Source organism: Ceratotherium simum, chromosome 32, assembly GCF_057802395.1.
Source record: "Ceratotherium simum simum isolate JZ-2026a chromosome 32, ASM5780239v1, whole genome shotgun sequence".
Classification (NCBI taxonomy): Eukaryota; Metazoa; Chordata; class Mammalia; order Perissodactyla; family Rhinocerotidae; genus Ceratotherium; species Ceratotherium simum.
In genome coordinates, this window is record NC_141931.1 from 14,140,092 (window position 1) to 14,167,641 (window position 27,550).

At 36.2% G+C, this 27,550-nt stretch overlaps 1 protein-coding gene across 8 annotated transcripts in view; it reads left to right on the forward strand.

Moving 5' to 3' along the window:
- Positions 1–27,550, forward strand: part of NEBL (nebulette) — a 337,317-nt gene that overhangs the window by 218,941 nt on the left and 90,826 nt on the right. For 4 of the 8 annotated variants that reach the window (XM_087420766.1, XM_087420765.1, XM_087420770.1 and 1 more), the window contains 5 exons: positions 7,891–7,964; positions 10,274–10,345; positions 17,600–17,704; positions 19,346–19,456; positions 26,565–26,675. The exons of 2 other annotated variants lie outside the window; for them this stretch is intronic. In XM_087420766.1, coding sequence (XP_087276892.1) covers positions 7,959–7,964; positions 10,274–10,345; positions 17,600–17,704; positions 19,346–19,456; positions 26,565–26,675 — 405 coding nt within the window. In that variant the 5' untranslated portion in view covers positions 7,891–7,958. 2 more of the 8 variants (XM_087420769.1, XM_004425308.3) reach the window with 2 other exon arrangements.

Sequence of the window (27,550 nt, forward strand, 5' to 3'; positions counted from 1 at the left end):
GGGGCTTCTAACAGTTCTTGACTGCCTCCTCCATTTTTATATAGGGTTCATCTTTCTCCAAAATTTTCAGCAGAGCTTGGACAAGGGATAATACGAATAAAATTTAAGATTTTGGATATCATTTTACGTCAACAATATTTTTAGATTCAAAGTACTTTATTGCAGTTGGATATTATTAAAGATCCCAGCAGTTTAAAAATACCTATTTTACTAGCTCCATCAAAGAAGCTACATCCTCTGTGGAACAGAAATAAGAGATACTGTGTTTCCCCTCGTTGCTCAGGTCTTTTCTGTTGAGTATTTGAAAATTTAAAGTTTTTAATAGAAGAATCTCATTTCAGTAAAACATTTAGGTTCTTTAAATGATCCATGAACCTCTTTATTAAAATCTCATACTTCACTGTGACATTGCTTTAAAACATGGTTTCAAAAAGAATTTGCCTAGCCAAATTGATCAGCAAATTGCTAGTGTGTTTTAAATTGGGTTATATGAGTTAAAAATGGGTATATCAATGGAGGATATTTTGCTATTTGGACTTTTTGCTATTTAGATAGAGAAATAAAGAGTGATTATTATTCACTCATAATTATCTATTTCTTAGATAGATAATTAAAGAGTGAATATCCTGAAACCTGTGCTGGGACTTGAAATGTGTCATTTTCATTAATGAAACAAGATAGCATTTTGAAAATACACCTTTGGTGAAGTTAATTAAAACATAATATAAAGAGTTGATTCATTATTTATAATAACAATTTAAACTTTTAATAAAATACATTCCTGTACAGAAGACTCTGATTTAGATAGGTCTGGAAACTAAAATAGAGTACAGTTTTTATTGCTTGCTTATTAGGATTCTGAAATTCTCATCTTAAGATTAAGAATTAATTTTAAATATATTTTTTTCACATTTAACGTATATATGATCAAAATGAAAAATAGCTAATGATTTCCAGTCTTATAGCATTACTCTGCAGCCACGCTGTCCAATACGGTAGCCGCTATCCAATATGACGCGTCTGAATTGAGATGTGCTGTAAGTGTAAAATTGAAACACAGTGAATTTCAAAGACTTAGTATAAAAAATTGTAAAATATCTCAATACTTTTTCTGTTGATTGCATTTTGAAATGATAATGCTCTGGATATATTGAGCTAAGTAAAATATATTATTAAAATCAATTTAATCTTTTTCTGTTTTTTTTTTGAGGAAGATTGACCCTGAGCTAAGATCTGTTGCCAATCTTCTTCCTTTTATTTTTTCCTTTTTTCTCCCCAAAGCCCCGGTACACAGTTGCATATCCTAGTTGTACGTCCTTCTAGTTCTTCTGTGTGGGATGCCGCCTCAGCATGGCTTGATGAGCGGTGTGTATGTCCGTGCCCAGGATCTGAACCAGTGAACCCCAGGCCGCCAAAGTGGAGCGTGCGAACTTAACCGCTATACTGCTGGGCCGGCCCCCTTTTTTTATTGTGGCAACTAAAATATTTAAAATTAGGTATGTGGCTCATTATATTTCTACTGGACAGAGCTGCTCCAGATAATGATTTCTGAAATAGTTAAAACATCATAGATAAACATTGCCTGAGGGGTGTCACTTTATGAGCAAATCAAAAATATGCCAAGTATATTGGGATTATGAATGAAAATTTTGCATACACAATTTGAGAAAACAAAAGGATGGAGAAAACCATCTATAGATATAAACAGTATATAAAATAGGATAGAAAATTGATATCTGCAAAATTAGTTGAACATTGATAAAAATTCTTTAAAACATGCTGCTACTTTCTTGAAAATACAGCTTTTAAAAGTGCAACAAATTTTATCATAGTCTAAGAAAATACATATTTTTAACTGAATATCCTAGTGAATATTGACTATAACATGTATGTTCAGTATCTGAAATATACTGGAGATGCAAAGCTTAGTACAGTACGTGGCATAAAGTAGATGCTCAATAAATATTTGGTGCATGAATATATGATTGAAATAGGAGAGATGAGTAGGGATTTTTGTTGGTTTTGTTCACTGATTATCTGAAGAGGTTAAAGTAACACCTGGCCCATAGAATGCATGCAAGAAATATTTGTGAAATGAATGAATGAAGACAGACACACACATACATTAAATAATGAAGAAGATAAAGTCCTCAGAGAAATTGCCAATATATGTTAAACTGGTTCTCACTATTCAAGGGGCATCAATTATTTTAAAATTTCATGTCAACGCAAATAATCCATAATCAATCTCTAAATCAAAATTTGGGGTGAGTTTATTACGAGCCAGGTCTGAGGACTATAGCCCAGGGTGTGTCCTTTGTGAGGAAGGAAGCCCACCAAAGAAGTAGGGTGTACAGAGTGGTTATATACCGTCTTGGAACAAACAGCATACGTCACATATCACAGGAATGTCCCTTTTACTATGTCACAAGATGCTTAGCTAGCTCAGCAGGTCAGTGGTCACAAGGTGAGCACAGCAGGTCTGAGATTAATCGTTAGTTTCCAGGAAGAGATGCTTATCCTTAAAGAAATGCTGATATGGGGGAGAAGCTACATCCCTATCTTTAAGGTCATCATTCTTGGCTTTGGGATGTTGTAAAGGTTTAAAGCAGATGTACAATGCATGCTCAACAGGCCACATCACGCCCTTTTGCCAAAACAAGGTCAGATCAAGTTAGTTTTAAACCAAATGGCTTCCTTGTATACTCCAATATATCTTATTGCTTTTCATTTATTTATGAATCACTATGTAACTGTTTCAATGACACTTTTACCTTAATTATGATCTTATTTTGATATTATCTTATATTTTGAGTTACACATGAAGAAGCTCCATGGAAACAATTGGAATAAGACTCAGGAATTAGTGCTTCAGAAGTTCCGAATTTGTGAGCATCAGTTGTGTTGTTTTTCCAGGTTTAAACTATGATGAAATCATGATTTCAGGATAGAAGAAATTCTTAGTGAACATAGGTTTGGTAATTGGATACTTAAGGTTCAAGTAGAAACTTTGATATTAATTACTCGGAAAGAGTAGGAAAAAATAGGTGCATTTCAATAACAAAATTGTAGTTGTAGAAATGTAGAAGTGTGAAATTTATATCATAAACAGATTTAACATAAATTCCATTTATTTCACGCTATATATAATACAAATGTATTTGCCTTGAATATTTTTCATTAGACTAATAAACCTGGGAATAATTTTTTCACTATGAATTTTCATAAAGTCCAGATATACAAGGAGTATTTCAATTGGTTAGTGATAAAATGAAGGGGTAATTAAATTCAAGGTATAGGAAGACAGTAGAGTAGGTGTCAGGTTGCTGTTTCCACAGTTAATTGACCAGGAAATGTGTTATTTGTAAAGGGTTCATCGTTCAAACTGGTTTAAGCTTTTGTGTTAGGATAAGTGATTTCCATACCTTTACTTCATCAATCTCTCCTTGAGGTCACGGTGGCTGGATACTCCTTCACTGCTTGGCTGCTCTCATCTCTCTCCATTGTGTTCTCCAGTGACACTGAACTTTTGGTTCCTCCAACTCTTATTTCTGGGTCTTTGCAAATGCTCTTTGGATGCCTTCCCTGTACCCCATCACTTTGCCTAATTCCAACTTAAATGTCCTCTCGGGGTTGGGGTTGCGGGGGGAGATCTGCCCCTTCCTTGGTTTCTGCTAAATCTTCTTGCTATGAACTCATGTAACTCCCCTACTTCCCTTTTAGAAACATTATTACGCTTCCTCCAAAAAGGGTTGAATTGTCTAGTTTTGCATGTTTACGTAAGTTATTGTTCTAACGGCTGTTTTCAATATGCTCTACAACCCCGAAGCCTTTCCTTTTTTTCCTTGAATGTAAGGATTTCCTCATTATTTGCACTTTTTAGTATATGATTTTTCCCCTGGAAACATGACAAAAACAGCTTTTCTCCATAAATGACTTGGAAATTATTTACTTTGCTGCGTTTTCATAAAATTCGTAAATCATGTAAGGCAGGGCACGTTATGAATTCATTGGTAGAACATCCATCTCTGAAGGGTTAAGGAACTGCCAACAGTGATCAAGCCCACTCTCTCCCTGGCTCTTGATGTGGTGTTGACAGCCAAGCAAAGAGCTTCTTCAATAAATCCACTCTCATATTCAAGTTTTTCCAGATGTGAGAAGTAATTAAGTCTTTGCATTTATTGAAGCCTTGTATGCTTTTCAAGAGGGAACTGGCAGCTGTGGTGAATTAACTCTGCTTGAGTGCATGTGTGTGCTGTGTGTGTGTGTTTTGTGTGTGAATGTACATATATACAAGCGCACATGTGGCATTTGCCAATAGTTAAGCGAGATCGGACCCGAAAACAAAACAAAACAAAAAGCTAATTTCAATAAATGCCAAAAATTGTTACAGCTATATTTCGCAATTGAAAGAATAGGGCTTTATCCAATAATGCCTTCTCTCTCTCTATTTTTGCTGAATGAGAAAGCAGTGAAGATAATTAAATCATTTACATCTGTTGAAGAATGTTTTTAAAAATGGTGAAATCATGACTCTCGTAAAACATAAAATGAACACATTTCAAAGATTTTAACTCGGTAATTAATGAGGGCACCAGTAAGATGTTATAATTTGTTCAAAGGTGAATTTGAAGAACTACACATAAATAAGTAATAAGGAATGCTGAAATGAATTTACAAATAGATGCAAAAAGAGTCTATCAACAAGGCAATAATCAATTGCTTTTCCCCAGGACACAATTAATTTGCATGTGTATGGGTAAAGAGTCATTAGCTTTGTTATCAGTTTTCAGCAGTTTATGGAGTCCTAAAGTAGTTCAAAGACAGTGAAAGGCCAAATTAGCCAGAAGATAACACTAGATAAGACATGAGGTAATTTTTTTTTTGCCAGTTTCAAAGTCTTTCACAATTTTTCCTGACACATCTCACACAAAAGTAAGGGATGCTTTTTGGGATAGCCAAGCTGTTTGATCATCCGTGACCCTTTGATTCTGGTTACAAGCCACACAGAGGCCATTCAAATCTTGGGCTTCTCTCAGGGGGAAGGGTTGGGGAAATGATTAAGGTATTAGCTTCATTGTTATTTAACTGAACTAATGTCTCAAGTAATCTCAAATTAAACCAAAGTCTTTCAGTTCCCTGGCTGCTTATGTATAATGTAGACTCTAAATAAGAATACTTTTTCTTTTCCTGTCAATATATTTAGAAGAATAGATATTTTTAATTTTGGTATCCCAACCTGGAAATTGTTGTGTTAAAAATTATTTGCAGTTTCTTGTTCTTTTCCTCTAATACCAGTCTAGATATGTGGCTCTCATGTGTGAGTAGCATCTATATTTGTGAAAATAGGAATATGAATATGGAAAAACACTCTATTAAATCTTATTTTAATGGCATAATTGGTAATGATGACAATTATTCAGGTTGCTTTGTGTTCTTCTGATTTCTAATTAACAGTCAGTAATGAAATAGCCATTAAAAAGGAGAAGATAGGCTTAATGAATGTAAAGTGTAAAAATAGATTGAGCTAATATTAAGCAGAACTCTTCTCTTTTGTAAAGAAGACATATTGCCCTAGAGAGCTTACATTTCTTGTTTTGAGAAGTGATTTCTCCCCTTCATCTATTAGTCAAGTTCTCTTTTGGACAGATGCCAAACGATGAGGAACTATATGAGGCAAAAGTAAAATAATCAGAGATTCAACTCAGAAGCAAGAACTTTCTGGGAGATTGTCATCAAAAAAACCTAGGCAACTAAAAACGATATGTGAAGAGACTGCCAAGGCAGGCAAACAAGTCAGATGAATGAATTCCTTTCTCATCTAACCGTTTAGGGGGGATATTTTATAATAAGAAATGTTTAATTACTTTTTAAAGTGGAAAACATTAGTTTATCTCTAAGTTTTCTTCAACTCAGAACTGAATCTCAATCTATTTCAATTGTTTATTATGGATTTTTATTTGCAAGTCGTTCGTGACCATGTTGGGGAAAAGCACATGTTCTATCACTCTAAAGGAAAGAAAGGGGGCCGGCCTGGTGGCGTAGTGGTTAATTTCATGAGCTCTGGGGTTCGCAGGTTTGGATCCTGGGTGTGGACCTGTGCACCGTTCGTCAGGCCGTGCTGTGACAGCATCCCATATACAAAATAGAGGAAGATGGGCACAAATGTTAACTCAGGGCTAATTTTCCTCAGCAAAAAGAGGAAGAGTGGCAAATGGATGTTAGCTCAGGGCCGATTTTCCTCACCCCCCCCCCCAAAAAAAAGTGAAATAAGTATGAAACATTTGTCAAAACCCAAGAGATCCTTGTCGTGTGTGACCTTAAGAACACCGAAGACAGTCAAGCACCGTGTGACTCATGATGGTGCTATAGACTCATTTCCTTGGCCAGGGCCTGTGTTCCCCGGAGACCTGAATTACCCACATGACTCAGCAGTTGCTATGGGAATACATTTACTTACACATAAATATCTAACTATAAAGAGACTGAAGATTTCTATATTACAAATACACAAGTTAGCGCTTATCTTTAGGCTATTATGCTGTATGAGGTCCTTCTGGCCTTTAAAAAGATATTGATGGGGCCGGCCCTGTGGCTTGGTGGTTAAGTGCGCGCGCTGCGATGCTGGTGGCCCGGGTTCGGATCCCGGGTGCGCATCGAGGCACCACTTCTCTGTTCATCCTGAGGCCGAGTCCCACATACAGCAACTAGAAGGATGTGCAGCTACGACACACAACTATCCACTGGGGCTTTGGGGGAAAAAAAAATAAATAAAATCTTTAAAAAAAAAAAAAAAAAAAAGATATTGATGGTGTACAATCTTACCCTTTCAAAGGAGAAGATCTTTTATATCCAGTGCTTTTCCTGGAAATGTGTACCTTTATTGGATAGTTGAAAATCTCGTGTTTGTAAAGGGCTTTCCTATTTTTAAAGTGCTCTCCTTTTATTAACTTCTGACGATTCAGTTTATCTGTTTAACTATGGGGAATTAGAGACTGAGAGGGATTAAATAATTTGTCCTAGAGGATGTGGGAGAGCCAGACCTGGAAGTAGGGAGTCTAGTCAAAAGTAATGTGATCCCCATGTTGGTCTCATTCTGTATCAGAACATGGGTAGAGCACTACAGCAAAAAGTAGACAGCATAAATGTGAAATGCTCAATAAGTAAAAGGGATTAGCAGCTATACAGATATTCCCTTTTGGGTCTCCCCAAGGAGAAAAATGTATTAAAATATAACATTTAACTTGATTTTTTTTTTAAACAAACAGGATGATAGGCAATTTTGAAACACGATAGCTATCCATGAAGAACACTTCCTTCTTATTCCCCAAATCACATTTTGGAGCTATTGACAAGAGAGCTTTGCAGTGATAAAGTGCAGGGCTTAAAATGTTTTAGAGAAAACTTTACATGAATTTTATATTATACTTATAGTGAAAAGAAAAAAGATGCATTCAATCAAAAGTCATAATGTGTCTAGCTTGCCAAACAGGCCATTAAGGAGTTCACCCAGCAAGTCTTGAATGATGGATTTTTTATTTCCTACTTAGCACAAAGGATATTTTACTCGCCATTGCTTCTCTAACACCAAGCACAGTGCCTTGCATAACAACACTTACTTGAATGAATGAACTTAAGGCTTTGGTTAAGTTCTGGTCCTAGTGCTCCATTGAATAACTTTGTGAATGAGACAAATAATTAATTTCTCTTGACCTTAATTTTGTCCTCTGTAAAAGAGAGGGCTTTTGTAGGATTGATTTCTTAAGGATCCCCTCGGCTTAAAAATTCTTCTAAAATCTCAAATGGAAAATCTAGGTTCACATTGCATATGGTGTTTGGTTTTGCTTTCAAAACTTTTGTGCATAATCTCAACAGATTGTTTTCTTTCAGCACAGTGGAAAGTCAATAAGAACTTATTACATGATGGGAAATGAAAAAATAGCAGCCGTTGAAGTTTGATGAAGGTAATTCACCATGGGAAATAGATATCACCATGAGCAACACAAGTATTGTCACCTCCAGCACTAGCCAAGATGTGCATCTGGGCAGCTTTGGCAAGATTTTCTCGCTACGCTTCTAGAGGTTTGCAAGAAAAGCTTATAGAAATTTGCTCTTCCCTATTTCTAAATAAAGATAATGTAATGGATCTTCTATAGAATATTAGAAGAATCTTTAGGCAGAGGACTTGAGAGAAACAATCAGCTCCCACACATTCTGCTCCTTTATGGAACAAATGTAATGTACAGAGAATTTCCTTGTAGAATTCTCTACCCTGGACATGACATGGCTGTTATTTTTAAGTGAAGATTTCCAAATTCAGCACCCCTGGGGCATTTCTTTTTGGCACTTTGCTGGTAAGCAGGATATGGGATACCATTAAGTTAGCCTGTATCAAAAATCATTTCATGAAAAAGACCAACAATTCTTCTCGAATACAGTACTTTTTCAGAATAGAACAGTGTTTCCCTAAGTAATATTTCACAGAAGAATGTTAGTTTTCTGGAGTATCACATATTAAAAAATTGATGGGTAGATAGATAGGTTAGATTAGATATCTAATCTAGGATTTCATGCTTGGGAAATGCTGGGTTAAGCAAATTTAAATAGTTTTCTTGGTTGTGGGTTTTCTCAGAACTTCAATGTGTCATTATGCCATGTGGATCTCTAAGTGGCTGGAGCAGAGATAAGTATACAGGTTTCCCCACTCCTATTTGTTTAAGAAACCCCGTTTTCCCCTCCAGAATATTCTGTGGAACTTCAGCCTCATGGAACACAATTTGAGAAATAATCTATACATGATAACTGTGTAGAATTTTTTTCTTGTCAGATTAGTTTAGGCAAGGCCAAGACAATTAAAAAAATAAATTTAAAACTAGATATGATATTAAGAGAAAACGGCATTATACTTGAGTACTTAGAATGATGTATTTATTTTGAACAAAGTTATATTTTACATAATTAGTTTCATTATTCACTATAGGGTTTTTTTTTTTATTTATAAAGCTATGGCTTTATAAATATTAGTTTACCCTTGGATTTAAATAACCAAATTGATAAATTATGAGTTGCATAGCATCTTAGGATTGCCTAAATTGAAATTAAAGGACTTGTTTTATGAAATGTATTTTAATTGTATAACCAATGACACATACCACAGTATACATATTGTTATAGTTAATTCTTCTAAACTTTTCCAAATGTGTAGTACATATTGAGGAATATGCAAATAACTAGTAAATTTGTAAAAATTGACACAATGTGCAGAATTGAAAGAGGATAATTATTATTTTTTTGAAATGATGTTTCTAGAATTCTTAAGTGATATATCAACCTGTGTTAACTGCAACTTCTCAAGTTTAATGATGTTTACAATTAAAATAATACAATAGCAATATAAGATTAACAGTCATAATTATCTCAGAATAGATTCTTTGAAGTGGTTCAAAGGGCTTTTCATAATAAATTACTAGCCTTTAATCAGCTAATATGAGTATTTTTTAGAATGTGAGAAGTACATATATGTCTCATAAAAATTTAATTTAGGTTAATGAAATGAGTTTGAATGATCCAGATTCACTATACCAAATCAGAAGAGGTATGTCTGACATTCCAGCGAAAGCTTTATTTAGATGGAGTTGAGGAATCTTTGAGATAACAGGCTGTGGACTCTGCTATCTTGAGTGTTACAGCGGAGTAGTGTTCCCAGAATCTTTAAGTCTCTTTCAAGCTATTTTATGAATGAATCGAATTAATGAAGTATAAATAAATAGTCTCTTTGGGATTTCTTAACCAATTTAAAGAATGTTGACTTTAAAAGTTCGTAAATTTAAAATTTGCCTGTTAGAATGTTATTTCCACTTGGGAGGCTAGCTCTGGCCGAACTCTGCGATCCTGTTCCATCCACTCACACACAGTTGTGATAAGGAGAGTGAAGTGTGAGCTAAATGGGGAGGAGGCTGGGCAAGGTCATTCTTGCCAGAACACCAGAGACTCTGAGATCTCAGGGTGCTGTAGTACATAGAAAGGTGCTACACTGGTGAATTAAAAAAAAAAAAAAATATATATATATATATACACAAATATATATATATACATATAAAGAGTAAAAATGAAGGTCCCTGTATTCGAGGATGTAAAAGATGAAACTGAAGAGGAAAAAACAGGGGAAGAAGAAAATGAAGAAGATGAGGTGAGTGGGAAGGCACCTGCTGAGGAACAGTATTTGTTGCTTTAAGCTGATGATTAGAACAGTGTTTCCTTGTTTTCCGGGCAGGTATTCTTTAAGCCTGTTATTGACGACCTGAGGATGGAATTGGCCAAAAAATGCACCCAACTCATTAGTGATGTAAGTGGCTTAAGTAATGTTTGTCTTATTTTGCATAGTGTGTGTGGCACTGTTATGTTGTAGAATCACAGAGCTGGGGAGAAAACCCTGAAATCACCTATTAAAATATAATTATTTTCCAGATCATGGAGCTAAGTCCAGAAATGGTAGGTGATTTCCTCAAGGTCACTCATGCAGAGAATTTCTCTGGGAGCAGTTCTCCATGTTCTTAATCCAGAATCCTGTCCCTTGTGGATTCCACTGTCACTCTGGCATGAAATCATAAAACATTGAATTTCAGAGAATATTTTGTTTGAAAACCCCAAAGCCTTTTAAAATTTATATAATGATATAATTTGTTTGGGGAGGATCTTTAAATGAATGATTTTTTTTTTTAACATTTTGGAAACATTTTGAGGAATCTGATGAAAGCAACAGTTTTCCAAACCAGGAAAATGCTTATATCTGTATGCATCTAACATTTATTTACGATTGAGGATTCATGGGTTACTGAACTGCATGTTAAGACCCTGAATGAGATGATGATTATATTAGTGAAAAGGAACATTTTTGTTGTGACGTTTTTCAGTAACCAAGATCAGTCTATATTATATTTCAAGGGAGTTCTACAATGATAGAATTATTTAACTCATATATATGATATATTTACAGTAAATATGTAAACTAGAATTGTAGAAGCACAATGAAAAGTATTCCTCAGTAGGAATGAGAATGTAGATGATCCTCATTAAAACAGTTGCAAGAGAATTGCTGGTCCAGGGGAAAGATGGCTCACGAGAAGTGGGTATGTGCCTGCCATTTAGAGAGGCGAGCATGGTACTGGTTGTTTCCGTTGTTGGTAATAAACAAAGTGATTAGAGTATTTTAAAAATGTTTGTTTTCAAAGGAAGTCAGTCCTGAGCAGCAGGGTAGCGTGCTGGCATGTTCTCTGAAGTCCACCTGCCTGAGTCAACTTAGTAGTAACCGTGGGCAGGTTTTGTAACTGGCGGGACTCCATTCCTCAAGGGCAGCATTTATAATAGCAACATTAAGTGATGGTAACACATCTGAAATGTTTAGTAAACTGTCTGGAACATTGTGAGTACTCAAGAAGTGCTAGCTGTTATTAACCCCTACATCTGTACATGACTTTTATTTCCATCCAATCACGTTTTATGTATGACTCTCTGTTGCCCTCTGGTTTGTTGGAAAGAGCCAAAGGATGGTGGGAATCATACCCTTTCCCATGTATTTGACATGTGATGTAATTAAATTTTAAATGAAGTATTTCTTTGTGCATTTGCTTAATGTCATAAGCTACTGCATGTGAAAGTTCTTCATAAACTGTGGTAATAATAATAAAATGACAACAACAACAATAATATCAGCCACAGTTAAGATTTATTGAGTACTGTCTGCCAGGCATTGCAGCTTGTGAGGTAGATTCTATTGTTTTTCCCATTTTAGAGGTGAAGAAATGAAGGCTCAGAGAGGTTAAGTAACTTGCCTGGGTCACACAGTTAAGCAGTGGGGAGCAGGGCTTGAATATCAAGCCCTCTCTCTTAGCCACTGTGCTGTGTTATCTCTCACTGTGATTCCATGCAAAATTTATCTTAGCTTTAGTATTATTTATTACACTAGTGTTAGTAATAGTATTGATACCATTGAAAACCTTAAGTTTCATAACTCTAGAGATAGTACCTCCTTCAGCGTTGTTATATTTCACTGAAGTGTAATTGTGGCTGAGCTAAATTATGTCATACAAATCATTAGAACTAAAGTAGCGAGTTTAATTAGTAGGTGATTTTGTTGGTGTTGTTTTGGTAACATTGTTTCTCAGTGACTATAAAACCAGCCTTGTGGTGAGGGTGATGGCCTTTACTATGTTGCAAAAGCCAGAGCCATGTTATTTGACGCCCATTAGGTGAAATCAAACAAGTGGGAGTAATTAAACAATGTTTATTATAAATTTATGTTGCATGACAGAATGTCTGTACTACTTAAATATTTAAATCATATTTCTGTGGCCTAATTTATTTATATGTATGTACAAGTTCACATTTTGTTTCCAAATGGATTTCTGTCCTTCTGAAGATACTGGTTTAATTTTTAGAATTTTTATATTTATCGATAAATAGTCTGAACAATTACTTTCTGTGTTTCTAACAAAAAAATGCAGAGTTTGTACTATCATTTTAAAAACAAATTTTAACTTACCCTTTCTGGAAGGACTTTGTGTATTAGACTAAATCAAATTTCAAGTTTTTAGAAGTTTAGTTAAAAAGTATTAAGTAATACCTTGCTGATTTATTCTCAGTGTCATCAATGTTTTTGCATGGAGCAGAAGAACTTGAATTTGTAGTTCATATGTCTATTATATTGTCTGCATGACTAGATGGTTGTCTAAGATGTGTATTTGAAGTTGTATCAATCACGGAGCTAAAACAGGTATAAAACAGTGGACGTATCACTGCACTAAGTTAGATGCAGTTCCAATCAAGACTACATTATACCTATGATGGTGCCCATCTATTGTGTCCCACATTTAATTCAGTGCACTGGTCTTTCCCCTGATCTCAGACTTAAATTTAAACATAAACCTTCAAGTCTCTTCATTTTGTTTTATCATCCATTATATCCCAAAAGGGGACCCATGTGTTTACCTGAGCCGTTTTGTTTGTTTGAAGGAAATCTGTTTGCAGCCTATGTCACGAAGTACATTTGGGGTATTGTTTGTCTGCTTTGCAGAGTCCTACATCTTGAAGCTTTAAGAAGCAGCCTCACATTCTGTTGATCAAATCACGCAGCTAGTAATCTAGAGACCTCGGATTTGAAACAAGGTCTGTCTGACTCCCAAGCCTTGGCTACCATCATGTTCTTCCTCTCCTGCTGTGTGCTAGGCACCCCATATATATTATGGATTCTGTGCCGATGCCATCGGTTCTTTGAGCCTCAGTTCAAAGGTGGTGAAACCCAAGGTTGAGTAGCTTGCCCAAGGCCACCTGTCTGGTGAGGGGCGGGAACAAGATTCAGGCTTAGGTCCAGCTAAGTCCAGAGCCTGGCTGGTAGCCACTCCACTCTGCTCCAGTTTTTAGATGCGAAGGGTGGTTTTATGGGTTTTTCTTCATGGAGCAGTCTTTCTACATCCCCTTCATCATTCTAACTATCCCTCTTTGGACCTCTTTCTAGCTTTCATGTCTTTATTGGGTGTAATAACCAGCACTGTGCACAGCAGTCCAGATGTGCATGGCTTGTGATTATGAGTAGGGTGGGGTAATTTTGCCCATTGCTTCCTGCACCCTTTGTGATGATATTTAGTTTCTTGGACTTGGAGGCTGCAGAAAGCTGTTAGATCAACCCCTGTAGGACATTGTCCTCAGCCATTTTCAGTCCTAATTTCTGACTTGCAGCTGATGGCTTCGGGCCTATCATCTGTTAATAGTAGTTTGAACGATTTTCACCTTGCTAGTGAGGAATGTGATCTGTAGTTTTCTACCTTCTCACATGGCCCTTTGACAGCTTCCCCAGTTCATTCATCTCTCTCAGTTTGCCATTTCATTCTCCTGGAGAGCTTGGGGTCACCAACAGACCCGCAGACTCTGCTGTATCACACCCTTACCAGATCATTTATGAAAATGTTAAGTAAGATTGGTCTGGAGATAACTCCAGGAATGCCCGCACTGTTTAGATTTCTCCATGGAAAGAAATAGCTGTTTTAGGTCAGGTGGCTTCAATTTGGGGATCAGTACGAGGCATTTTTCAGTTTTTTTTGCCCCATCTAGTTTCTGCTTTGCACTTGCCCTGCCCATAGTGTGAGGTTTCTTTCTGCATAACTCAGTTCTCAATCTTGAAAGACACCTGGTCCCTTGAGGCAGCCTCTCTGATTTTTCCGTGAAGCATGTAACACTTTAGTTCCCCAGATATCCTCTCTCGGTTCTTTCATCCTGTTTGTCAACTATCTAATCAATTCCTTGGATAAATCAAACCTATTGATTCTATTGAGCAGTCAGAATCACAGATCTGAGAGCCTTTTGTCAGGTGGTCATAAAAAATATTAGGTTTAAAGGGGGATCTTTTGTATGTTTTTTGTGAATTAGGCATCACGAGTCTCTGCAGAGCAAGTTTGGCCACATCTTCAGGAAGCCTCTGACTCAGTGTTTTGGCTCAAACTGTTTTAGGGTGTTCATTTACCTGGCAGCAGAAAGAACATTTTCCGGGCAAATGAACATTGTTTGTTGTGAGTAAATCCTTCCAGTGCTGAAAACATTAGATTCCGTGGTTACCTCTTCAGAGAAAGCTCCAACTGTGTTAGAAAACCTGGGAGAGCAGCTTGGCTGTGAGTGCCCCAGTTCACAGGCAGGGATGGAACCACAGTTCTTTCCTCCAGAGTTTGCTGCATTTAGCCAATATGGCTTCATTTGTGAAAAGACTTTCTAGATACTTTTGGTTAAGAATGCTTGTTAAAGGAAATATCCTCACACGTTTCTACATCTGTCATCCCATTTTAGCCATTAGCTAATCTCATGCTAAGTGAAAGAAGCCAGGCAAAGAGAGAAGCACCAGTGAACTAATTTAACTCTAATTGTGGTTGAGACGTGGCAGGATTAATGGATGAGGTCAAAGCAGAAAGTAAATATTTGGGGTATCTTCATGATCACTGAGTCATCAACTTTGCCCTTGTTTTTTCCAATTAGAAAATAACTTGGCCGGTATATTGGTTATGAGTGCAGATGGGCGCAAGTAACAGGAAAATCCTAGCACAGAAGCTTAACAAATAGATATTTATTCTTTTCACATATGAAGCCTGGAGGTCGGGGGTTCAGTCTTGGTTCAGTGGATGTTAGCAGTCTCTCAGGCTCCTTTCCTTCTGCTCTGCCGTCATTAGTATGGTGGCTTATTGCCTTATGATGACATCATTGCTGCTGCATCCCAGTGAGTGGGGAAGGCAAAAGGTGGAAGGGCAAAGGTCAAAGGGCTGTGCCAGCAAAGTCTCTCCTTTATACCAGAGACGCCAGTAACACTGCTGAGAAGACTTCCACAAGTGTCTCATGGCCAGAACTGGGCCCGTGGCCTGTCCAGGCCAATCACTAGCTCAGGGGAATGAGAAAATCGTGCCTGGGTTTAGAGCAATGTGTCCCCTGGGGCTGGGGTAGGGCCTGGCTACTCTCGTAAATACATTTGGTTTCTGTTATTAGGAACGAAGGGGTTTGGTTTGGATAGGCAGTCTGTCCAATAGATGGGGCCGTGCTTGTGATGGGAAATATACATGGTTGTATTAGGAAATGGCTGTCTACTGAGGGATTTTTATTTTACCTAAGATTTTGTGTCAGTCGTCAGCGCAGTTCCCTTTCATCTGTCTTTTCCTGTTATCCTGCCATAGGAAGGCTACTAATGCGTGGCAATCTTTATATAAAACTTGAGATCATTTGCTTATTGTCAGTCACATTATAAAATTCAGGAGAAATACAGTGTGAGTGGCAATAAGGAAATAATACGTGTGCATGTGTGTGTGTATCTTTTAACTGAAGACTGAGGAAAGGAGTGGAGACCACACTTAAGACTGAACTATTTGCCTGCATAGCAAAGGAAGTAAATACTTCACCCTTATCCTGTGTTCCTGTCCCGAACATTCTGCTTAGGTCAGAGCTTATCAGGAGGCCTGTAGTCATGGCGCATACCACTGCAGCGAAGAATGTGAATGTGACAGGGAAAAGATGGTGGCAAAAGATACAAATAATGAGCCAGACTTAAGCCTAATGATAAGTTATTTTCTCTCACACTTAATTATATAACGGAGATACTTTTTTTTTCTCCTTATGATCAAAATAGCCCTCTATTTATCATACTGCCATTAACAGTTTAATTACTAGTGACTGAGGAAGGTGATTTGCAGAGACCTAAAATTATGGCTAATCTCTGAGAAGAAAAAAGTAATTTAGTGCTCAGATAAGATAAATATGTTCTAATGTTGATTTCATGAATAAAGCAAGTGTTTAATGTGTAGGCACCTACTATCTAAGAGTCACAGCAGTGAAATATGGTATTTAGAAATAACTTACTGTGTGTCTGGTTATACCTTAGGTCAAATACTGCCCCTCTAATGGGGTTTGCAAATGGTAAAATATGTGATGTTAGCATGTAACATCAATATTAGTCATGTCCTTTAAGAACCAGGTAGTATATACAATTAAACTTCACTTTTAGGTTTTAATTAGGGAGACCATGTAATTTATCATCTGAACTGGGACATTTTCTTCAGCCTAAGTATTTACAGTCTTGGGTAGATAAGCCTGGCTTTATTACAGGGTGATATAACTTTTAGCAAATTACCTTCATCCTCTCAACTAGTCAGAAGTTTTGCCTCCCCAGTTTTTAGACTGGGGGCCACTGGCGTGACAGTGGGATTATATTTTAAGTCCTTCTCCATAGTTCCTGACTTCCTTTTGGTTCATGTGTCCAGACGGGTCTTCTCCCGCAGTAACAATTCTGGCATCTCCCCAAGGGGAAAGGAGTGACTCATTTTGCTAGTGAGTTCAAGAGAAGAAGTAAGCATGCTCAGCTAAGCCTCTTTGGACTTTGTCTTGGTCATCTGCCTACCCACAGCAAGGGGGCATTCTGGAATGATCTCCACCATGTGGCAAGCTTTCTGGGTGGGTTCTGCTCTTGTTGGGGGAGAGGAGGAAGATGGCGAAGCCAATGGGTGCTCGTAAGTTGGATAAATTTGGTCTGAGTGGAATTAATTAGTAACAGGAAGCCCATTGGGGCCACAATTTAAGCCCCTTCCTCTAATCCAACATGTATAGGTATGATGCTAATAGTAATCTCCATTTGTTTAATTTCCGCCTCTAGTTCTTAATTGGTTACATCTGTCCTGATGACCACTTGTTTTAAACCTAGAGGTAGGCAGCTATATTTCTGTCTGACCATAGGCTTAACTGTTAAGGTCAGTGGCTTAAAAGGAACAATAAACCAGGACACTTGTTGAAGGGAAATGGAGACTGTTTAATAATTATGTTGAGCAAGCTGGGCAGGACCCACAGTCACCGTGGGTCAGCACACACGGTCCTTGGTGACCCTAGCTTATACTCTTTCCGTAATATGCCCACTACTTTTGCAATTCTGTGCTGGATATCGGTTTATTTGATCTGGCTTGTTTTGAGCATCATTCCACATTTGAGTATTAAACGGACTTTGTCACGTTAATTCTTTTGTGCAAAAAAGGAGCATTAAAATTGTTTTTCTTCTTTCTCTTCTTATGTAAATATTCTCTTTTAGATCCATTATAAACAAGAGTATAAAAAGTCTAAGGACAAGTGTACCTTTGTGACTGACACCCCTATGCTAAACCATGTAAAAAATATTGGCGCTTATATTTCTGAGGTAAGGTATCAAAACTTGCAAAATGGCTTGCATTTTCTTTTTCTATTTATGTAGATAGACGTCTGTGCATTAAATTTAGAGAATAATATTTTTGAAAGCACCACTGAATATTGGTAATATCTATATAATTATGTAATATGCACTATGTCAATTAACTGTTGTAAATTGATATATTTTACTATGGTTGATATATTTTATTAGATATGTCTATATTTTAATTCCAGCCCTTTCTTATTTATATAGAATTACTCTTGAAAAGGGATTTTTTTTCAATAAGTGAAAAGTACTGGCAAAATAGTTTGTTTTGGAAATTCCATTATTTTATTTCCTAACAGACTTATTAGATATAAATTATTGAATATCATGTTGAAAATAAGTAAAATTTACCACCTGATTCCATTAAAAGTGGTATCTTTAGTAAATAATTTTAAATCAATTTAAACTATTTTTGAGTAGGATCCGTTTAACAGAGATGCCTACTCTGAAACCACAGAGTGAGAAATACACTACATTCGTTTTCCAGCTGAAAAATCATGCAGTCTCTTTCTGAGAGCGTTTAGAACCACAGTTCGTGTTGCATTAAGAAGTACGATGTTAACAATGATTTCTGTTATGAGGCATTGCTGTAGTCTGTGAATATATCACTCAGAAGAGATAAACTTGAAGACAGAATGAATAAAATAATGTTGTAAATGACTGACCTCTAGTGTTTTGTAAGTTGTGTTGGAAAAAGATCAACATGATAGTCTCAGGATTATTTCTGCTAACATGAAAGTATTTTGAGGAAAATTGGTAAATTTTCTTTTATGAAGTACCAAAATTTAAAGAGTTGTGGGAACACGAGGCTTACACAGGATATTTGCTCAATTAATTAATACTCAAATCTAGCTCCGAGAGGGAGTAGTATCAGGGACTTGTCGACAGAGTGTGGAAAAACACAGTTTTGTTATTTGTGTGAGCTGTTATTTCTCCTCTGCAGAGACATTCTTGGTATTCGTAATTATTAATTGGTTCTCTTTCCTGAAGGAGTTAAGTGCAGAACAAAAAAATGGAAGTGAGCAATCTGTTGTGTTACTTTGAACCTGATTTTCCCAAGAGGAAATGGGGAATGAGTGTTTCTCTTGATGAGTAATGATTAAGATGGCTTAGAGACAGTGCGGAATGGTGGGAAGGTGCAGAAACAGCAAAAAAGCACCCTTACCACCCATCGTAGTAGGAGGTTAACAAGACTTGAACAGAGGAATGCTATCCTTTGCATTCAGGTTCTAGATAGTAGATTTTAACCACTTGTATTTTTCTGGAATGTCTCATTGTTCTTAGATTTTTCGTCCCTGATCAAACATATGAAATTGTCAGTACATACAGATGGAGCACTTTGAGAAATGTACGTGGGTTTAAATAGAAAAATAGTCATCATTTTCTTGTGTGCCTCATTTAATGCTTTCTCCATGGTAAATTGGATTTATTTATCTCTAAAGAAATATATTCATCAGGTCCAGTATCTGCAATTTCAGTGATCTTCAGATTTTTTAATTAATTCTGTTTCTGAAGAAAGATTTTTTTTTTTAAATTCTCTTTCAATATTCACAGTAAAAAAAAAGGAATGTTTATTTATTTTTTTATTTTCTTTTTTCCCCCTAGGTGAAATACAAGGGCACCATTAAGGCGGACCTTTCCAATTCTCTTTATAAGCAGATGCCAGCCACAATTGACAGTGTCTTTGCAGGAGAAGTTACGAAGCTTCAGAGTAAGGTGCGGTGTTCCTAAGTTATTATATAATTATGTAGATAAAACATATAATCTAATATAAATTATGTAGCATTTAAAAAAGTCGTTCATCTTAGATATTAAATGAAAGATGAAAGCAACTGATTCATGTGCTATCGGTAATCACTGTGGAATTGCAGAAAAGGATGTGCGAGTTTATGTTAGTCACATGATGCTGTTTTTCCTAGTCCCATTCACCACTATTAACAGAGCAAATTTTAATCTCATTTAGACAGTTTACTTCGATTAAAATCTTATAGCAAATATTAAGCTAGTCTCCCATTTAACATGTGATCTCTAAGTGGAGAACATTCCAGTAGCTTATTAAAAGTCACATAAAGATTGTTTAAACCACCTAAGTGTCCATCGATGGATGAAGGGATAAAGAAGATGTGGTATGTATATATACAATGGAATACTACTCAGCCATAAAAAAGAATGAAACCTTGCCGTCTGTGACAACATGGAGGGAATTTGAGGGTATTATGCTAAGTGAAATAAGCCAGACATTGAAAGACAAATATTATATGATTTCACTTATATGTGGAATCTAAAAAACAAACCAAACCAAACAAACAAAACAAAATCCAGACTCATAGACACAGAGAACAGATTGGTGGTTACCAGAGAGGAAGAGGCGAAATAAGTGAAGGACGTTAAGATGTACGAACTTCCAGTTGTAAAATAAAGAAGTCATGGGGATGTAAAGTACAGCATGGGGAATACAGTCAATAATATTGTATAAACTTTGTAAGGTGACACATGGTAACTACACTTACTGTGGCGATCATTTCACAATGTATACAAACGTTGAATCACTATGTTGTATGCCTGAAACTAATATAATACTGTATGTTAATTATACCTCAATAAAAAAAAAGTCACGTAAAGAGTTAATGGTTAAATTCAGGATCCACAAGTCTGTGCTCCATCAGTGAGACAAGAGGTTCCTGGATTTCTTTTCCGTGGATTGGGTTTTCACTTAGAATATCTCAGGCTACCAACAAGAGCCTCTATGAGGTGGAAATGGCTATTTTAGTGATTGCAAGTTGCAGATGAACTTAAGGACTGTCATCATGTAAACTCATTTTGAATCCACAAGAGTTTAGGAGTAGTTGTCCCTTAATAGTACATCAACACGTAAGGACTTGTTAATGTATTTAGTCTATTGTAGTTCTAAAACAGAAATTCCAAATAGAATATTTCACCTCTTTCTAACTCAACTTGTTTTTTTGTTTTCTCATAGCACAATCTGATTTTTTTGGTTACTTTGTTAATCTGTTACCGGGCTCCCTAAAAGAGCAGAGACCTCATCTGTCTTGTCGCCTGCCCTACCTCCGTGCTTAGAACAGTCCCTGCCACACAGGGAGTCCTCTATAAATACTTGTAATATGAACTGTTCTTTTTTAATTTAAAGAAATTGAATAAAAATCTTAAAAAATATTTGTAAAATGGATTTTTGTTCAATTTGTTGATTTTCTAAGGATATATTTCTTTTTATGTAGTTTATATTTTTCATGCTACATTTTAGGTTAATAATGATAATCAACACATAGAAATGCTTACTATGTGTCAGATACTGTTCTATGCATTTTACATATATTTATATCATTTAATCCTCACAGCTCCATGAAGTATCCTCATTTTGGAGGTGTGAAAACCAAAGCACAGAGAGGTTAAGTAACTTGTCCAAGGTCACACAGCCAATAAATGGCAGAGCCAGCATGTGAATGTGGATAGACAGGCTCCAGAGTCTGGGTTCTTAACCACACTGTACCACCTCTTTCTTACCGTTTCTGCCCTTCTTTTTCTTATTAAACAAGTTACTTATTTCTCCAGAATCTTTTTACTTTTAAGTAGAGGATACCTACATAATTTTAAAATAGCCTGAAAATAGATTACTCTTGAAAAATACTGAATATAGTTATCCTTTGCAGAACATCTTTAAGTACTTCATTATCACAAATTTAAAGGTCCACTGTGTACCCAACTTGGCAGTAAGCTAATCTCAGTTGTGCAACATGAGGCTAAAAATATATGATGTCAGGATTCTGCCTGGCTGACCATAATTAATATGCCCTTTTTTCCCCTGCCAACATCTGGTCACCTAGCCACTTGCTGATGATATGGACTACTTTATAAAGCAAATAATTACAACACAACACTTGATATGTGACAAGCAACAATTATGAAATAAAGAAAGAAGAGAAACAGTCTATTCTTATTTTTATATTTACTTGGGAAGGTAACATTTTCAGATATTTGCATCCTCCTTGCTTTGGAAATGTACAACTTTTCCCACATTTTTGTGGGGTAAACAGGTCTATAGTTCACAAATATGTGCAAAATAAAACTTAACATGAAAAATAATCCATATTGTATATTTTGGAATCTACCTTTGTTTTTCCAGAATAAGTTATTACTTACAATGTTACCATGTATTATCTCACAGTAGAATATGCACCCTGGAAAGATATGGATGTGCTCTCAAGGAGCAGTGCTGCCCTGTGTAACTAGTCATTGAACTTGTTAGAAAGGAAAAACCTGGATTCTGAATAAGGTAGCTATTTCAAAGATTTATGTAGTTATAATAACATTCCTTTAGATTTACATAAATCAATTTTATTATAGTTAAAATTGCAATTCTCAGGGGCTGGCCCCGTGGCCTAGTCGTTAAGTTCGGTGCCCTCTGCTTTGGCGGCCTGAGTTCAGATCCCGGGCGCAGACCTACACCACTCATCGGTGTCTATGCTGTGGCGGCGACCCACGTACAAAATAGAGGAAGACTGGTACAGATGTTAGCTCAGGGTGAATCTTCCTCAAGCACAAAGAGGGAGATTGGCAACAGATGTTCGCTCAGGGCGAATCTTCCTCAGCAAAAAAAAAAAAAAAAAAAAATTGCTATTCTCAGAGCTTACCTGGTAATAAGATAGGCAAGAAAGTAGAACTATTTGACAGTGTCTGTGATAATGAAAGGACGAACCCTTTACTGTGTCCACATTGTATCGGATTTGTGGTAACCTAAATTAGAGTATTAGACAAATTTGGAAATTTAATGGCCTTCTGAGTTCTAATGAAAAATCTCCTAAACTTTTGACATTGGAACAAATTATTATCTTAGAATCAGTTTGCATACGTTCTCAGATGCTTACGTTCAACCTAGAGTGATAAGATGAAATTAGCAAGGTTAATATTCCTTATAGAAAATGACTGATCAGAAGAAATGCCTTTAAAAAAAGAGACAGAGATGTTGAGATTTTAGGAGGCCATTTTATTAGATATTCCCATTAAAAATTTATAAACAAAGATCACAAAGAAAGCTTCTGGAAGTTTTGCCACTAAGGTTGGATCCTTCTCACCAGGGCTGTTTCAGGCAGAGGTTAAATAGTCCCTTATCACAGAAGTGATACAGGGTACGCAGGCATCTGAACCAAGGAGATTTATGACGGCCTGTGTTTTAATCTGTAGTGGCCACAGTGGCCTGTTTCAGGAGCTTCAGAGGTGTCTATGCTATGAGATTAAAAGTACATTTACCTATATAGCAGTTGTAAAATATACTGTAAGTTAGAAATATATGTACATCTTATATATGTATATATGAGATATAAAAATATACAAGATCAAATATATAAGATAAATGTATATGTTACTTATATAAGCATATTTATATATAAAGTATATGAGACTATTGCAAGTGTCCTCCACTAGTTAGGTGTCCAGTACCATAGCAACCTTAATTCTCAAGGTATGAAGAAAACAGTATTAATCTAGGAAAATGCCACAGAATAGTGACAAATCCTAAGAAATCAAATTTATCAGAAAATTTATTAGCTTGACATAATTTTCCATTAGCTATTTTAAGGATGAAAATTAATATGATAAATTAAAGTTCAGCTGCCTCCAATTTGATGTAATCTTAATTCTAAAGTGGTACTTAGTAGCAGCTATAAATGAAATGACTATTTTAATGCAGCAAGTAGAAAATTACATAGACTTTTTAAGAAAGAGTGCTTTTTAAAATTGTTTTTGATGACTCACCGTTTTTATAACCCGTAAAGTGTTCAGCTGCGTTGGTTACATTTGTAAAATCACAAGTATGACAGTCAGTCTAAAATGCAAAATAAACCAGGCATCCAGCAAAAAGGAAATAGGCATATGCTAGCTCTTTTTATTTAAGAAGAAGGAACAACTCTCATAGAAGTTTTTTCTTGGCTTAATAGACTTGGCCACCCATTGAAACTCCTCCTAACCTCCCCCCAAAGTTATAGTATAGAATGTAATGTAACTGAGATAACGGACTTTGTCAACCTGAATGGAAATTCTTAATGGGTTTCTTGTTTAACATAATTAATTGGTGAAATTTAAAGATATATTAATCAGAATTAAATATCCTGATGGATTAAATCGATGGACAGACTCAAACAAGATGAATTATCCCTGGCATAACATGAGGTGCTGCATGTGAGTCCTCATACTCAACCAGATACACAGGATTGGACATGGGAACAGGGCTGAGCAGGACTGAACAAGATTTAAGGGTATTATGTAGTTGAAAGAAATCTCAACACAGCCATCAAAAGGAAAATGTGATCTATGGATGCATTAATAGCATATAGCATATGAGAGATGATAACCTGGGTTAAATTGAACAATGCTAATTAGGATAGGTCAGATCATATCTGAGACATTGTGGGCATCTTAAGAAAGAGATGGATAAATTGGAATTCGCTCTGAGGAGAGCATGTAGGGTGTACAGGGGTTCAGCGCCTTAATCTGTGCAGACAGTCTGGAGGAATGGAAGTCATTGACAGCTGTGTTCCGTGTTTGAAGTTCTGTCTTGTGAACTAGACTCTTCTCTCATGGTGAGATCAATACACCTATGGGGAGACAGACTGGGTTTCATTAAGGGAGGAACTTTGTATTAGAGCTTTCGAAATTTAGAGACTGATGTCCCAGGTTGAGTTCTTTTTCAGTACAAGTTTTCAAGAAAAACTCGGTGGGGGAGCCAGAGAAGGGATTTAAACATTGATAGTTGTACTAGATGGCTTTTTTTTTTAATGCTAAGATTTGATTTTTAAAAATTAGTTTTGTAATTATCACTTTAATCCTTTAAACAAGTATATTATCTAAGTTAAATGGTGGTTAATTCTTTTTTTTTTAATTTTTTGTTTATTCCAGTAACATTGGTTTATAACATTGTATAAATTTCAGGTGTACATCATTATATTTCTATTTCTGCATAGATTACATCATGTTCACCACCCAAATACTAACTGCAACCCATCACCACACACTTGTGCCAAATTATCCCTTTCGCCCTCCTCCCTCCCCCCTTCTCCTCTGGTAACCACCAATCCAATCTCTGTCTCTATGTGTTTGTTTGTTGTTGTTATTATCTACTACTTAATGAGGGAAATCATACGGTATTTGACCTTCTCCCTCTGACTTATTTCACTTTGCATGATACCCTCAGTGTCCATCCATGTTGTCACAAATGGCTGGATTTCATCGTTTCTTATGGCTGAGTAGTATTCCATCGTGTATATATACCACATCTTCTTTATCCATTCATCCCTTGATGGGCACTTAGGTTGCTTCCAAGTCTTAGCTGTTGTGACTAGTGCTGCAATGAACACAGGGGTGCATGTGTCTTTACGCATTGGTGTTTTCAAGTTCTTTGGATAAATACCCAGCAGTGGAATAGCTGGATCATATGGTAGTTCTATCCTTAATTTTTTGAGGAATCTCCATGCTGTTTTCCATAGTGGCTGTACCAGTTTGCACTCCCATGGTGGTTAATTCTGTTTATTAAAGCCTATGAGGAATTCAAGTTCATGAGAATGTTGAATAAACTCATTTATTCATTTATTCACTAAACATTTATTGCATTTCTACTCTGTGTCATTCACTATGATAGGCACAGGATATTAAAAGATGTCTAAGATACAGACATAGCTTTCTAGGAGCTCATATTGGTAAAAAGTTTTCCTTAAGTTTAACTGTATTCTTTGTCGTTGAAAATTAGATCTTATTTTGTTCTTGGTGAACACCATTTTAGTTTTTGTTTTTAAGTTGCTTTTATTCTCTTGTGCCAAGTAATTCTAACTCCATTTAATATCTTATTGTTATTAAACTTTTAGTATATATTTGAAATTAATTTAAAAATCATTCATTCATTGATTCCTTTTTTATTCTCATTCATTCAGTTATTCAGTCATTTATTTGTTCACTCATTGAGCAAATATTTATTGCTGCTTACTTTATGCTGGGCACTATTCTGAGTTCCAAACACTCAGTGAACTAGAGTTATGTTCTAGTAAAGGCAGACAGAAAATAAATAATTGTCCAAAAATTGTGAAGGGAGTAAATAGGATAATGGCATAGACTGAGAGTAAGAGGATAATTTGTTTGCTGGCTCTGGATCTTATTTAAATTCTAGCTCTATTATTGAGTTTGGTTGCTTCCACTTCTGAGGTACTCATTCTACTGCCTTCTCTCCATCTCAGTATGGAACAAATTAAACACGGTGGTAATGGATGGCATTGGTATGATGCTCATTTCTCTAACAGAGGACAGGGCTTGACATATTTGAGAATTTTGCCTGCATGTTATATTTTCTTCAAAATGTTAGGGCATTTAATCAGGTTTATATTATAGCTGTGCCTACCTAAAATCATAACTAATTAAAAAATGAACAATTGTCTTTTAAATATCCAGTCATTTCCCTCACTTTATCAGTTGCTCTCCCAAGATGTAAACCTTGAACATTTATGACCCTAAAAGCTCGTGGATGTGGAAGATTTCCCAAAACTGTAGCTGAGATTTAGGCTAAATGAATACCAGAAGTGATTTCAGCGTGTGGTGAAGGACTTTTGAAACAAACAACAAAGAGCTAGAATTAGGAGTCTAAATTGAAGCACTAACGTTTAAGCATTGTGTGTATTATTTTCTTCTAGAGGCGTAAGCAAATTCGAGCATCGGTGGTGATATTCAAATATATAAAATCCTAGCGAAACACTGAAATTTAGTGGGTAAGAATTTAATACACCTCTAAATGAAACTAACAATAATTTGTGTGTGTGTTTTTTTTAAGATTGCCTACAAGCAGAAACATGATGCTGCCAAAGGAATCTCAGATTATGCCCATATGAAGGAGCCCCCTGAGGTCAAACATGCCATGGAGGTCAATAAACACCAGAGTAATGTAAGGAAGCCATTCCTCATGATTTTCTGGAAAATTGTGGTTAACCCACATCAAGGCTAATGGATATCTTGTTGAAATTTAAATATTACACCTCTCCTGTTCAAAAAGGACTTTAGAATTTCTTTGATTTTTATCTGTCAGTGTTCAGTCAGAAGTACATCTGAACTATTCTATCAACAGTCACTAGAACCTTGTGGAATGCCTTTGAAATGTCAGGCACTTGCAGACATTCGAAATTCTGCTTTGAGCAAGACACATATGGATCCTTTGGACCTATTGGGTTATTAGCATTTCCTAGAGCTTCCCTGACTTGATCGTGAAGAGCCCGTGATTTTCAGTCTAGAATTGCAGAAGAAGCGGTTGAAAGAGCATTGGAAATCAATGGCCCAGGGAAGAATCATTCACAAACACTAGCGAGATTGTACCCCGCTACACTTTCTTTTGAAATGCTTGTGCAGGACAAAGTGTCAAACTTAAGACTCATGGGGAATAGGAAAGCAATGGATCCCTAATGGCTGGTTTAGAAGCAGAAGCCAAGTGGGAGGAAGTGAGCCTGTAGAAAACGAATTTCTTCTTTAGTTATAAGTTAGCAGGTACATCAAAGCTTTCACATGTTTGCTCAGTTAACACCACTATCCTGGTAGCCTAGAAGAATCATTTCTTCCTGAAATGTCAGGGAGAGCTTATTTATCTCCCCATCATGAATTCTCTGCTCTCTAGAAGGAATATGGAAACTGATTGTCAAGTTCTTTATGGGTTAGAATCAGTTAAGATAAAATGTCTGTCCCAGTTAGGTCAAGAAACTTCCTTTCTTTGAAAAGTACCTGAAACCTCCCTGTCATCTCACACAGGGTCTGTCCCTTGACTTAGTTGTC